This window comes from Pseudophryne corroboree, chromosome 5 (assembly GCF_028390025.1).
Source record: "Pseudophryne corroboree isolate aPseCor3 chromosome 5, aPseCor3.hap2, whole genome shotgun sequence".
Classification (NCBI taxonomy): Eukaryota; Metazoa; Chordata; class Amphibia; order Anura; family Myobatrachidae; genus Pseudophryne; species Pseudophryne corroboree.
In genome coordinates, this window is record NC_086448.1 from 519952172 (window position 1) to 519967545 (window position 15374).

At 47.5% G+C, this 15374-nt stretch overlaps 1 protein-coding gene across 2 annotated transcripts in view; it reads right to left on the reverse strand.

The window, feature by feature from the left end:
* Positions 1 to 215: 215 nt before the first annotated feature.
* Positions 216 to 15374, reverse strand: part of SSR1 (signal sequence receptor subunit 1) — a 37900-nt gene continuing 22741 nt past the window's right edge. The window contains exons 6-9 of one of the 2 annotated variants that reach the window (XM_063923103.1): positions 11410 to 11488; positions 2343 to 2436; positions 1349 to 1363; positions 216 to 1033 (exon numbers count right to left, since the gene is read on the reverse strand). In XM_063923103.1, the coding sequence (XP_063779173.1) occupies positions 966 to 1033; positions 1349 to 1363; positions 2343 to 2436; positions 11410 to 11488 (256 nt within the window). In that variant the 3' untranslated portion in view covers positions 216 to 965. The remainder of the gene's footprint in view (positions 1034 to 1348; positions 1364 to 2342; positions 2437 to 11409; positions 11489 to 15374) is intronic. The other variant, XM_063923105.1, reaches the window with a different exon arrangement.

The window sequence follows — 15374 nt, forward strand, 5'->3', positions numbered from 1 at the left end:
GGAGTCTGGGGGCAGGCTAATTGAAGTTAGGCTGAGGACTTTGTGGCGTCGGCTGCTGCTGCTGATCCCTGGGTGAGGAAGCCAGCACATGTTACATACAACTTGACATGTATGTGTATATGTGCTAGCTGGCTCCCCCTGCAGTCTTTGGTCGGCACTGCTGCCCCCACAGCTGTATGTTTGAATGTATGTATATGAAAAGAACACATCGCAAATGGCAGTTTTACTTTTATTTAAGAATGTATTCCTTTGTACACTTGCAGGCAGACTGTTTGTCCCATTTACAAAAGTAAAACTTTTCCTCTTTGTAAAGTTTCTCACCCACCTGCATGGACACATTGGTCCGTGGTTTAGTTTACCAATTTCTAAATCAATGTTTTAAAAAAACCCTTGATATAACATTCCCAAAACCAAGATATCCACAGTGCAAACTTCTGGTAGAAGTTTAGTATAAATACACATTGGTGATGTTGATGGCTGCAAAGGCAGGAGAAGAAGCTCAACGCATTTCTCTCCGGCCACCTAGAATGCTAGATATGGCAGCATAATGCACTAGATTTCCTTAGGACTCACGAATACCATCATGTAGGTAAAAGCATATGTTTCCATTTACATAATCTGTGGCTCACTCCCTCCAAGACAAACATCCAAAGTTGCATTTCTCTGTGAAAAACAGGTCAGTCAATAAGACAATGAACATGCAACTTCAATGCTTTAGCATTAATGCTGCAACGCAAGATCCTAGTTTATGCACAGCGTGCTTTAGAGGATATATTGGGGCTCAAGGTTTTAACAAACAAAAAAATCCAATCCCATGGGAAAATAAAAATAGGTTTTAGCAGTCAATGTTTTACAAGGACATCACTTCCCACTCCACTTTTCCATTATGGATGTCACAAGTTATCCATCTTGGTAAGGAGGGTCAGTATTATAGGACAAAATAGACTGAGGAGCACAGAGTCTGTTCATTCATCAGATCCCGCTGATCTTTTCTGGGCTCTTTTGCGTGGAGATCTTCTTGGGGAAGCTTTGTCTATTAAGAGGAAGAAAAAGTGGAAGATTACATATTGCACTAGTGGCTGATTTGTGTGTTAATCCACAAGCGAGACACACAAGTTCCATGCAGCTGTTTTATCTCATTCCAACAGAATCATGATAGAAAAGGTGCCCATGTAACAAAGTGTTGTGTATTACTGTAGTCATAGGAGACAGCCTTAGAACATGTTGCTAAATCTCAGTCACTGCAATTCTCACATGGCTTTATGCAGAACTATAGTAGATACAGAACAGACACTACCACAAGCAGTGCAAGTGTACTACACTCCAAGAGAAAGTCAAGTAGTCTCACCTCGTCTACTTTGCACTGAAGTCGCAAGGAAGCAAAAGACAAAAAAAGATAGCAAGATTTATTAGAGAAGAGAACAAGGCAATGACAGGACAGATAACAATAAGAAACAGAAATCAGCATTATTGTAAAAGGAAGGGCCACTGGAAGAAAAATAAAAAATGAGGTGATGGACAGTGGTTTGGATGACATACGAAAGCTTGAAACAAGAACATTTGCTTTCATTTGGAAAGCCAACTTATTACTTGTCAGGAGGCAAGAACGTTTAGGATTGTTACAGTTAGTACTCAGTATAGTAACCAGTGAGCACTGGATCTTTGAAAGAGCACTGTAAAGCCCAGTACTCACGGGCCGATCAAGGAGAGATGCGTGCTGAGCGAACCGCTCAGCACACATCTCTCCTGCCGCTCAGCACAGCGCGATCTGTGCTGAGCGTGCGGGGGGAGACGGGGGGGCCGCTCACTTCACCCAGCGGGTGAAGTGAGCGACCCGCTAGATTGGCCTGCATGCAGGCCAATCTAGCAGCGGCGATAGCGATGTGCGGGGCCGCGCATCGCTATCGCCGAGGGGGCTACACACGGAGCGATCCTGCCGATATTCTAAGCAATCTAGTCAGATTGCTTAGAATATCGCTCCGTGAGTACCCCCCTTTAGGGTGAGAAGCAATATTTTGGATCTCTATTTCTGTCAGATTGGCAACTATCAAACGTAACATTTAGTCTACAATATATAACCACATCTATGGAAACATGCTGATGACATATTAAGCCTCTAGATCATAGGTCTTCAACCTGTGGCCCTCCAGCTGCTGCGGAACTACACATCCCAGCATGCCCTGCCTCAGTTTTACCATGCCTTAATAGCAAAAATGTGGCAGGGCATGGTGGGATGTGTAGTTCCGCAGCCGCTGGAGGGCCACAGGTTGAAGACCCATGCTCTAGATACAGTGTTGTGTTCCATTGATGTTAACAGATTGCTTAAAAATTTGAATACATACTTATTTGGCTCAATGTCTCAGGAGGAATCCAGCTCATGTCAACATCATTTTGGCTTGATGTGCCCATCTCCACTTTTTGAGCTGGTCTCTTTCTCTGTAGAAACGAGAAACACCTGATAAAGTACACACATAAGCAACACACAGGAACTCACTGTTCTTCAGTCTCACACACGCCACTTGTGTCATTTTAGACGGGATGAAAATAAAAAGGGAAGTGAAAAGTTTCCCCATACATGTGATCAGACTACAGCACTGGATCAGTTACTTAAATGGTATAAATTATTGTGTAACCTAGCCTCCTGCAATGTATAATGCCCATAAAAGAGTATATGGCTGTCCTATCACCATGCCACATGGAGCAAAACAGCTAAAAACAAAAAAATAAGATTTTACTTACCGATAAATCTATTTCTCGTAGTCCGTAGTGGATGCTGGGGACTCCGTCAGGACCATGGGGATTAGCGGCTCCGCAGGAGACAGGGCACAAAACTAAAGCTTTAGGATCAGGTGGTGTGTACTGGCTCCTCCCCCTATGACCCTCCTCCAAGCCTCAGTTAGGATACTGTGCCCGGACGAGCGTACACAATAAGGAAGGATATTGAATCCCGGGTAAGACTCATACCAGCCACACCAATCACACCGTATAACTTGTGATCTAAACCCAGTTAACAGTATGACAAACGTAGGAGCCTCTGAACAGACGGCTCACAACAATAACAACCCGATTTTTTTGTAACAACAACTATGTACAAGTATTGCAGACAATCCGCACTTGGGATGGGCGCCCAGCATCCACTACGGACTACGAGAAATAGATTTATCGGTAAGTAAAATCTTATTTTCTCTGACGTCCTAAGTGGATGCTGGGGACTCCGTCAGGACCATGGGGATTATACCAAAGCTCCCAAACGGGCGGGAGAGTGCGGATGACTCTGCAGCACCGAGTGAGAGAACTCCAGGTCCTCCTCAGCCAGGGTGTGCCCCTGACCAAGTAGCAGCTCGGCAAAGTTGTAAAGCCGAGACCCCTCGGGCAGTCGCCCAAGATGAGCCCACCTTCCTTGTGGAATGGGCATTTATATATTTTGGCTGTGGCAGTCCTGCCACAGAATGTGCAAGCTGAATTGTACTACACATTCAACTAGCAATCGTCTGCTTAGAAGCAAGAGCACCCAGTTTTTTGGGTGCATACAGGATAACAGCAAGTCAGTTTTCCTGACTCCAGCCGTCCTGGAAATCTATATTTTCAGGGCCCTGACAACATCTAGCAACTTGGAGTCCTCCAAGTCTCTAGTAGCCGCAGGTACCACAATAAGCTGGTTCAGATGAAACGCTGACACCACCTTAGGGAGAAACTGGGGACGAGTCCGCAGCTCTGCCCTGTCCGAATGGACAATCAGATATGGGCTTTTGTGAGACAAAGCCGCCAATTCTGACACTCGCCTGGCCGAGGCCAGGGCCAACATCATGGTCACTTTCCATGTGAGATATTTCAAATCCACAGATTTGAGCGGTTTAAACCAACGTGATTTGAGGAATCCCAGGACTACGTTGAGATCCCACAGTGCCACTGGAGGCACAAAAGGGGGTTGTATATGCAGTACTCCCTTGTCAAATTTCTGGACTTCAGGAACTGAAGCCAATTCTTTCTGGAAGAAAATCGACAGGGCCGAAATTTGAACCTTAATGGACCCCAATTTGAGGCCCATAGACACTCCTGTTTGCAGGAAATGCAGGAATCGACCGAGTTGAAATTTCTTCGTGGGGCCTTCCTGGCCTCACACCACGCAACATATTTTCGCCACATGTGGTGATAATGTTGTGCGGTCACCTCCTTCCTGGCTTTGACCAGGGTAGGAATGACCTCTTCCGGAATGCCTTTTTTCCCTTAGGATCCGGCGTTCAACCGCCATGCCGTCAAACGCACCCGCGGTAAGTCTTGGAACAGACATGGTACTTGCTGAAGCAAGTCCCTTCTTATCGGCAGAGGCCCTGAGTCCTCTGTGAGCATCTCATGAAGTTCCGGGTACCAAGTCCTTCTTGGCCCATCCGGAGCCACGAGTATAGTTCTTACTCCTCTACGTCTTATAATTCTCAGTACCTTTGGTATGAGAAGCAGAGGAGGGAACACATACACCGACTGGTACACCCATGGTGTTACCAGAACGTCCACAGCTATTTCCTGAGGGTCTCTTGACCTGGCGCAATACCTGTCCAGTTTTTTGTTCAGGCGGGACGCCATCATGTCCACCTTTGGTCTTTCCCAACGGTGCACAATCATGTGGAAACAACTTCTCGATGAAGTCCCCACTCTCCCGGGTGGAGGTCGTGCTGAGGAAGTCTGCTTCCCAGTTGTCCACTCCCGGAATGAAAACTGCTGACAGTGCTATCACATGATTTTCCGCCCAGCGAAGAATCCTTGCAGTTTCTGCCATTGTCCTCCTGCTTCTTGTGCCGCCCTGTCTGTTTACGTGGGCGACTGCCGTGATGTTGTCCCACTGGATCAATACCGGCTGACCTTGAAGCAGAGGTCTTGCTAAGCTTAGAGCATTGTAAATTGCTCTTAGCTCCAGTATATTTATGCGGAGAGAAGTCCCCAGACTTGATCACACTCCCTGGAAATTTTTTCCCTGTGTGACTGCTCCCCAGCCTTTCAAGCTGGAATCCGTGGTCACCAGGACCCAGTCCTGAATGCATAACTGTGGCACTTTAGTAGATGAGCACTCTGCAGCCACCACAGAAGAGACACCCTTGACCTTGGAGACAGGGTTATCCGCTGATGCATCTGAAGATGCGATCCGGTCCATTTGTCCAGCAGATCCCACTGAAAAGTTCTTGCGTGAAATCTGCCGAATGGAATCGCTTCGTAAGAAGCCACCATTTTTCCCAGGACCCTTGTGCAATGATGCACTGACACTTTTCCTGGTTTTTGGAGGTTCCTGACTAGCTCGGATAACTCCCTGGCTTTCTCCTCCGGGAGAAACACCTTTTTCTGGACTGTGTCCAGAATCATCCCTAGGGACAGCAGACGTGTCGTCGGAGACAGCTGCGATTTTGGAATATTTAGAATCCACCCGTGCGGTCGTAGAACTACTTGAGATAGTGCTACTCAGACCTCCAACTGTTCTCTGGACCTTGCCCTTATCATCAGGAGATCGTCCAAGTAAGGGATAATTAAGACGCCTTTTCTTTGAAGAAGAATCATCATTTCGGCCATTACCTTGGTAAAGACCCGGGGTGCCGTGGACAATCCAAACGGCAGCGTCTGAAACTGATAGTGACAGTTTTGTACCACGAACCTGAGGTACCCTTTGTGAGAAGGGCAAATTTGGACATGGAGGTAAGCATCCTTGATGTCCAGGGACACCATATAGTCCCCTTCTTCCTGGTTCGCTATCACTGCTCTGAGTGACTCCATTTAGAATAGGTCTCACCGAGCCGTCTGGCTTCAGTACCACAATATAGTGTGGAATAATACCCCTTTACTTGTAGTAGGAGGGGTACTTTGATTATCACCTGCTGGGAATACAGCTTGTGAATGGTTTTCAATACTGCCTCCCTGTCGGAGGTAGACGTTGGTAAAGCAAACTTCAGGAACCTGCGAGGGGGAGACGTCTCGAATTTCCAATCTGTACCCCTGGGATACTACTTGTAGGATCCAGGGGTCCACTTGCGAGTGAGCCCACTGCGTGCTGAAACTCGAGACGACCCCCCACCGCACCTGTTTGTACGGCCCCAGCGTCATGCTGAGGACTTGGCAGAAGCGGTGGAAGGCTTCTGTTCCTGGGAATGGGCTGCCTGCTGCAGTCTTCTTCCCTTACCTCTATCCTTGGGCAGATATTATGGGGACGAAAGGACTGAGGCTGAAAAGACTATGTCTTTTTCTGCTGAGATGTGACTTGGGGTAAAAAAGGTGGATTTTCTAGCTGTTGCCGTGGCCACCAGGTCCGATGGACCGACCCCAAATAACTCCTCCCCTTTATACGGCAATACTTCCATGTGCCGTTTGGAATCTGCATCACCTGACCACTGTCGTGTCCATAAACATCGTCTGGCAGATATGGACATCGCACTTACTCTTGATGCCAGAGTTTCGCATATATAGAAATGCATCTTTTAAATGCTCTATAGTCAATAAAATACTGTCCCTGTCAAGGGTATCAATATTTCCAGTCAGGGAATCCGACCAAGCCACCCCAGCGCTGCCCATCCAGGCTGAGGCGATCGCTGGTCGCAGTATAACACCAGTATGTGTGTATATACTTTTTAGGATATTTTCCAACCTCCTATCAGTTGGCTCCTTGAGGGCGTCCGTATCTGGAGACGGTAACGCCACTTGTTTTTATAAGCGTGTGAGCGCCTTATCCACCCTAAGGTGTGTTTCCCAACGCGCCATAACTTCTGGCGGGAAAGGGTATACCGCCAATAATTTTCTATCGGGGGAAACCCACGCATCATCACACACTTCATTTAATTTATCTGATTCAGGAAAAACCACATGTAGTTTTTTCACACTCCACATAATACCCTTTTTTGTGGTACTTGTAGTATCAGAAATATGTAACATCTCCTTCATTGCCCTTAACAAGTAACGTGTGGCCCTAAAGGAAAATACGTTTGTTTCTTCACCGTCGACACTGGAGTCAGTGTCCGTGTCTGTGTCGACCGACTGAGGTAAAAGGACGTTTTAACGCCCCTGACGGTGTTTTGGACGCCTGGACAGGTACTAATTGGTTTGCCGGCCGTCTCATGTCGTCAACCGACCTTGCAGCGTGTTGACATTATCACGTAATTTCTTAAATAAGCCATCCATTCCGGTGTCGACTCCCTAGAGAGTGACATCACCATTACCGGCAATTGCTCCGCCTCCTCACCAACATCGTCCTCATACATGTCGACACACAAGTACCGACACACAGCACACACACAGGGAATGCTCTGATAGAGGACAGGACCCCACTAGCCCTTTGGGGAGACAGAGGGAGAATTTGCCAGCACACACCAAAAACGCTATATTATACAGGGACAACCTTTATATAAGTGTTTTTCCCTTATAGCATTTTAATATATATATATATATATATATATATATATATATATATATATATATATATATATATATATATATATACACACATATCGCCAAATAAGTGCCCCCCCTCTCTGTTTTAACCCTGTTTCTGTAGTGCAGTGCAGGGGAGAGCCTGGGAGCCTTCCCACCAGCCTTTCTGTGAGGGAAAATGGCGCTGTGTGCTGAGGAGAATAGGCCCCGCCCCCTTTTCGGCGGGCTTCTTCTCCCGTTTTTCTGAGACCTGGCAGGGGTTAAATACATCCATATAGCCTCCAGGGGCTATATGTGATGTATTTTTAGCCAGAATAAGGTATTATACATTGCTGCCCAGGGCGCCCCCAGCAACGCCCTGCACCCTCCGTGACCGTTGGTGTGAAGTGTGTGACAACAATGGCGCACAGCTGCAGTGCTGTGCGCTACCTTCATGAAGACTGAAAAGCCTTCTGCCGCCGGTTTCTGGACCTTCAATCTTCAGCATCTGCAAGGGGGGTCGGCGGCGCGGCTCCGGGACGAACCCCAGGGTGAGACCTGTGTTCCGACTCCCTCTGGAGCTAATGGTGTCCAGTAGCCTAAGAAGCCAATCCATCCTGCACGCAGGTGAGTTGAACTTCTCTCCCCTAAGTCCCTCGATGCAGTGAGCCTGTTGCCAGCAGGACTCACTGAAAATAAGAAACCTAAAAACTTTTTCTAAGCAGCTCCTTAAGAGAGCCACCTAGATTGCACCCTGCTCGGACGGGCACAAAAACCTAACTGAGGCTTGGAGGAGGGTCATAGGGGGAGGAGCCAGTACACACCACCTGATCCTAAAGCTTTAGTTTTGTGCCCTGTCTCCTGCGGAGCCGCTAATCCCCATGGTCCTGACGGAGTCCCCAGCATCCACTTAGGACGTCAGAGAAAATTCCAGTACACTAGCACTCTGTTGCACATAAACAATGCGCAACTAATACCTCTTTCATACTGCATTATCGGGTCGCACCCACGATTTTGTACACAGGTCCCTCCCGTGTGCGACCTGGCGGTCTGACCAGGCTTATTGCAGGGTTGGTGATGTCACAGACGTGTTGAATCCTGCTTGCTACTTGGGTTGAAATGCCGGGTCGCTCGACCAGGGTAATTTCAACAGGGTGCTTTCACACTGCACAATGGGGTAAATGTATTGTGTCGTTATGGGGAGAAGCAGCATCAGCGCATGTTATGTGCACGGATACCGGTTCTCACCCACGTATGACAGCGGAGGTACCGGTTCAGTGACAGAGGCGCCCATAACAGATATCATGCCGCTACGAGGTGGCAATGTATGAATGGTCAGCATCGCTGACTGTTCAGACACCGTAGCTGACTATTTCGATGCCCTATCTCCACAGCAGGGACAGAGGTGTCACTGGCTGTGGCAGCTGCCAGCTCCGGACTGCGCAGTGGAATCTCGCGTGAGTAGCGATATCCCGTGCATGTGCAGTGGAGCTGGCCGGGCGACAAAGCGCACCAGCGCTGTGTGCTCAAGGGGGCATCGCCGGAAGCAGAGAAGATGTTATACATCTTGTCTATGTGTCTCCCTGCTTCGCCTCCGTAATGAGGCAAAGCAGGAAGTGTTATAGCAGCACAATCCGTGCCACTATAATACATTTACCCCAATATCGCAGGTTGCTGCACATTTACAAGCAATAACCCAGGATATTTATGGTAGCGTGAAAAGGGTATAAATTGCTGCATGTGACTTGACACCTGTATACTAGTGAGAACAGATTAAGAATAATTCACTTGTACAAAAAATTTATTGAAAGAAATACTAAACTTACAATGTGAGAGCGTTGCTATATTGCAATGGTACTCCAACTCAGCCAATCATTACGGGTTTGAAAAATTACAGTTAGGAGCTGATTGGCTGGTGCGTTATCACCTTCCTCTCATCACTGCTTTATCACTTCTCCATGCTTAATACATCTGCCCCCGAGTCTTCAGGACCCCAAATAGCTCATGTTTGTTTTCAAGGTCAGCTGTGGTTCTTTAAAAACGTGACCGTTTGTAATACAACTGTGTACCTGCTGGGTTACATGGAAACCATGAACTATTCGGGGTCCCGAGTTTAAAAACCACAGCTGTATTGGTTAACGTTGCCTCAAGATCAACGCCTCAATCCTGGCATTCCAAATTCACCATATATCTGCTTTTATGTACTGCCGAGCGACAGTCGATTAACTCATGCTCTAAGGCAGTCTTCCTCAATTTCAAAGTAATGCTCTCAACCTTCAGTGCTGCACCCGCCCTCTCTAAACATACTTAAGAACCTCATTTTCACCTAGCCTTCAAACCCCCGACGTCTCTTTGCCACTGTCAACTCCCTCCCTCAGACACTGTGGCCCACCCCCTCCTACAAATTCTTCACTCCCTGCGTAAGTGCCATCTAACAGTAGGTGTCCCCCAAGATTGTTCTTGGACCTCTCAATTTTCTCTCTAGTCGTCCTCGATAAGTTCATTAGCTCTTTTGACTTCCATTATCGTCTTCTATGCTCATGATACTCAAATTTACCTTTCCTCCCTTGATCTCTCCCCTGCTCTCCTCACTCATATCTCCAACTTTCTCTGCTTCCTCTTCTTTGATGTTCCAGCGCTTTCTTAAACTTAAAATGAGCCGATCATCTTCCCACACCACCTCATCTCCCACAATTATCTATTGATGGCACAACTATTTCCTCTAGCCTCAAAGTGTGCTGTCTTGGAGTTATCCTTGACTCCTCCCTCTCCTTCAAACCACACATTCAGTATCTCCCGCAGTCCTACTGTTTCCATCTCAAATATTTCCAGGATCAGACCCTATCTCACCCTGGATGCTAATAAAACCTTCATCTGCTCACTGGTCATCTCCAGATTGGACTACTGTAATCCATAATTACCTACTCTCCCGGATTTTGCTGGAAACAGCTGGTTTCACGGGTAGTACTCTGTAGCCCCAGAAGAGTGGGCACCCCTCACGCATTATGCCCACTTCCTAGTAAGGTGGGCGAAATCGCAGACCCGGCGGAGCCTAATAACACAATTATATGCTAATTGTGTCATTTTTGCTCCACCCCTATAGTAATATTGCCCAACCACTCAATCTTCCCGGTGGGTGGGCAGGGCCTAATGATGCAATTAGCTCCACCCCTGTCCACAAGCATCTCTTCTCTGGGCATCTTCCGGCGAGGAGATTAGAAATATAGGTAAGTAGGCTGTAATCTCCTACGTGGCCTGCCTGACAACCACCTCTCTCCACTCCAATCTATCCTCAATGCTTCTGCCTGGCTAATCTTCCTCTCCAAATGTACTTTGTCCACCTCCCCTCTCTTACAAGCCCTGCAGTGCTCCCCTTCCCCTTCAGAATCCAATTCAAGCTGCTCACACTCCCTTACAAAGCTCTCACCCACTTCTCTCCCATTTAAATCTCTGACCTAACTCCCCTTACATTCCCACCCGTCTTCTGCGCTCTATAAATGCCTGGTCCCCACCCTGCCAACTGATTGCTTTCTCCCACTCCTACCTCCAAGATTTTGCACATGCTGTACCCTATCTTTGGAATGGTCTACTTCTCCCATCCAGACTCTCCACTTATCTACAAAACATCAGTTTCTCAAGACCCACTTCTTTATGTCCATCTGCTCCTCCCCTTTAGAATATAAGCTCTCACGAGCAGGGCCCTCTCCCCTCATGTGGTTTTCCTTCTCTTACCTAGAGTATGTTCTACTCCATACTCCATATAACGGCACCTAACCCTCAGTTTCCCTGACGCTTATTTCAGTGTTATGTCCGCTGATGCAGAGATGTTTATATACCACGTACTTGTCCTACATTGTCTTGTACTGTAAGCCATTATTTTTCTTGTTTTGATCATTTTTTTTTTGTTTTGCTTTTTATACATACTTTGTTAGGCGCTGTGGAACCTTGTGGCGCCATATAAATGGATAATAAAAAGTGTAAACAAACGCCACCCCCATCCCCCCAAAATAAAGCCACCATACTGCATACCTTTCTGGACTCCATCAACTGATGTAAACCAACAATCACCAGTAAACTAAGCCCTCCAAGGAACAAGTACAGGAATATCCTTTAAGAAAACAAAAAGCATGTTAATTTGCTTTGCAGCATACAATACACTCAAATAATGCCACAGAGTTTAAACACTTCCTGCCTGCTCAGCTTATGTAAGCAAGTGTCTGACAGGACTTCTATCAACATCCTGCCAAAATGAAGGCTGTACAGAGTGTTTAACTGTCACAGGCTGTTAGTGACCACAAAGCGTTACTATCCAGTCCATGGTCACATGATTGTTATAACAGTACTGTGTTCTCCAGCTGAAGTAATGACCATTCTCAGAGAGGACCTTAGTACAGTACAGCAGCAGATCCAGATAGTGTAATGATCTAACATTGCCCAGAGACAAGGGAGGTTTGGGCCAAAGCCAACTTGCGCCTCTGCGTTATCCAAGGGTCAAAATATTGAATCAAAATGATTTTTGTAACATTTATAAATATTGGTCAAGGAAGACTATCAGTGCCTACTAGTGGTGTGAAAAATTAAACAAGTGCAATCAACAAAGCAAAAAGAGGTTATGGTCCATGCAGTGGGTATCCGGTATCATAAAATAGGGATAAAAACAGAACAGGGCAATGGTTTTATCCTGTTCTGTTTTATCTCTCTTTTATGATACCTGGTACCCATTGCATGGACCAACAAATGGCCTGAAGAAAAAGTTACAAGATAAGCGCCTTGAGTCCTGTTGGAGAAAGAGCACTATATAAATAATAAATAAGATTTTACTCACCGGTAAATCTATTTCTCGTAGTCCGTAGTGGATGCTGGGGACTCCGTAAGGACCATGGGGAATAGACGGCTCCGCAGGAGACTGGGCACATCTAAAGAAAGCTTTAGGACTATCTGGTGTGCACTGGCTCCTCCCCCTATGACCCTCCTCCAAGCCTCAGTTAGGATACTGTGCCCGGAAGAGCTGACACAATAAGGAAGGATTTTGAATCCCGGGTAAGACTCATACCAGCCACACCAATCACACGTGATAGGAACCCCGGTTAACAGTATGATAACAATGGAACCTCTGAATAGATGGTTCGCAATAACAACCCGATTTGTGTAACAATAACTATTTACAAGTATTGCAGACAATCCGCACTAGGGATGGGCGCCCAGCATCCACTACGGACTACGAGAAATAGATTTACCGGTGAGTAAAATCTTATTTTCTCCGACGCCCTAGTGGATGCTGGGGACTCCGTAAGGACCATGGGGATTATACCAAAGCTCCCAAACGGGCGGGAGAGTGCGGATGACTCTGCAGCACCGAATGAGAGAACTCAAGGTCCTTCTCAGCCAGGGTATCAAATTTGTAGAATTTTGCAACGTGTTTGCCCCTGACCAAGTAGCAGCTCGGCCAAGTTGTAAAGCCGAGACCCCTCGGGCAGCCGCCCAAGATGAGCCCCCTTCCATGTGGAATGGGCTTTTACAGATTTAGGCTGCGGTAGTCCCACCGCAGAATGCGCAAGCTGAATAGTGCTACAAATCCAGCGCGCTATAGTCTGCTTAGAAGCAGGAGCACCCAGCATGTTGGGTGCATCTAGGATAAACAGCGAGTCAGTTTTCCTGACTCCAGCCGTCCTGGAAATATAATTTTTCAGGGCCCTGACTACGTCCAGTAACTTGGAATCCTCCAAGTCCCTAGTAGCCGCAGGCACCACAATAGGTTGGTACAAGTGAAAACCTGATACCACCTTCGGGAGAAAGTGAGGACGAGTCCTCAACTCTGCCCTATCCATATGGAAAGTCAGGTAAGGGCTTTTTTATGACAAAGCCGCCAATTCTGACACATGCCTGGCCGAAGCCAGAGCCAACACATGACCACTTTTCATGTGAGATATTTCAAATCCACGGTTTTAAGTGGCTCAAACCAATGTGATTCCAGGAACTTCAAAACCACATTGAGATCCCAAGGTGCCACTGGGGCACAAAAAAGGGGCTGAATATGCAGCACTCCCTTACAACGTCTGCACTTCAGGCTGACATCCTTCCTGGCTTTGATCAGGATAAGAATGACTTCCTCCGGAATGCCTTTTTCACTCAGGATCCGGTGTTCAACCGCCATGCCGTCAATGCAGCCGCGGTAAGTCTTTGAACAGACAGGGCCCCTGCTGCAGCAGATCCTGTCTGAGTGGCAGAGGCCATGGGTCCTCTGAGATCAACTCCTGAAGTTCCAGGTACCAAGCCCTTCTTGGCCAAATCGGAACAATGAGAATAGTTCTTACTCCTCTTTTCCTTATTATCCTCAGTACCTTGGGTATGAGAGGGAGAGGAGGGAACACATAAACCGACTGGTATGCCCGCGGTGTCACTAGAGCGTCCACAGCGATCGCCTGAGGTTCCCTTGACCTGGCGCAATATCTTTTTTATTGAGGTGGGACGCCATCATGTCCACCTGTGGTCTTTCCCAACGGTTTACCAGCATTTGGAAAGACTTCTGGATGAAGTCCCTATTCTCCCGGGTGGAGTCTGCTGCGGAAGTCTGCTTCCCAGTTGTCCACTCCCGGAATGAACACTGCTGCCAGTGCTACCACATGATTTTCCGCCCAACGGGGAATCCTTTTGGCTTCTGCCATTGCCCTCCTGCTTCTTGTGCCGCCCTGCCTGTTTACATGGGCGAGCGCCGTGATGTTGTCTGATTGGATCAGTACGGCTGGTTTTGAAGCAGGGGCCTTGTTTGGCTTACGGCCTTGTAAAGGGCTCTTAGCTCCAGAAAATTTATGTGAAGTGAAATCTCCTGTTTGGACCACAGTCCTTGGAATTTTACTCCCTGTGTGACTGCACCCCAGCCCCGAAGGCTGGCATCCGTGTTTACCAGGACCCAGTCCTGTATTCCGACTCTGCGGCCCTCTAGTAGATGAGCCCTCTGCAGCCACCACCGCAGCGACACCCTGGTTCTTGCCGACCGGGTTATCCGCTGCTGTATCTGGAGATGGGACCCGGACCATTTGTCCAACAGGTCCCACTGGAAAATCCTTGCGTGGAACTTTCCGAATGGAATTTCTTCGTACGAAGCTACCATTTTTCCCAGGACTCGTGTGCATTGATGTACCGACACCTGTCCCGGTCTTAGGAGGTTTCTGACTAGAGATGACAACTCCTCGGCTTTTTCCATTGGAAGAACACTTTTTTCTGGTCTGTTTCCAGAATCATTCCCAGGAACAGAAAACGTGTCGTCGGGACCAGCTGTGACTTTGGAATTGAGAATCCAGTCCTGCTGTTGCAGCACTTCCCGAGAAAGTGCTACCCCCTTACCAACTGTTCCTTGGACCTCTCCTTTATCCGGAGATCGTCCAAGTACGGGATAATTAAAACTCCCTTCTTGCAAAGGAGTATCATCATTTCGGTCATTACCCATGGTAAAGACCCTCGGTGCCGTGGATAATCCAAACGGCAGCGTCTGGAACTGATAGTGACAGTCCAGTACCACAATCTTGAGGTACTCCTGGTGAGGAGGGTAAATGGGGACATGCAGGTAAGTATCCTTGATGTCCAGAGAGACCCTGTAATCTCCCTCGTCCAGGATCGCAATAATCGCCCTGAGCGATTCCATCTTGAACTTGAATCTTTTGTTATATGTGTTCAAGGATTTTAAATTTAAGATGGGTCTCACCGAACCGTCCGGTTTCGGTACCACAAACATTGTGGAAAAGTAACCCTTTTCCTGTTGAAGGAGGGGTACCTTGATAATCACTTGCTGTGAATACAGTTTTTTGGATAGCCACCAACACTGCCTCCCTGGCAGAGGGAGTTGCCGGTAAGGCAGATTTTAGGAAACGGCGGGGGGGGGGAGACGTCTCGAATTCCAGCCTGTACCTCTGAGATACTGTTTGAAGAACCCAGGGATCCACCTGTGAGAGAGCCCACTGTGCGCTGAAAATTTCTGAGACGGGCCCCCACCGTAC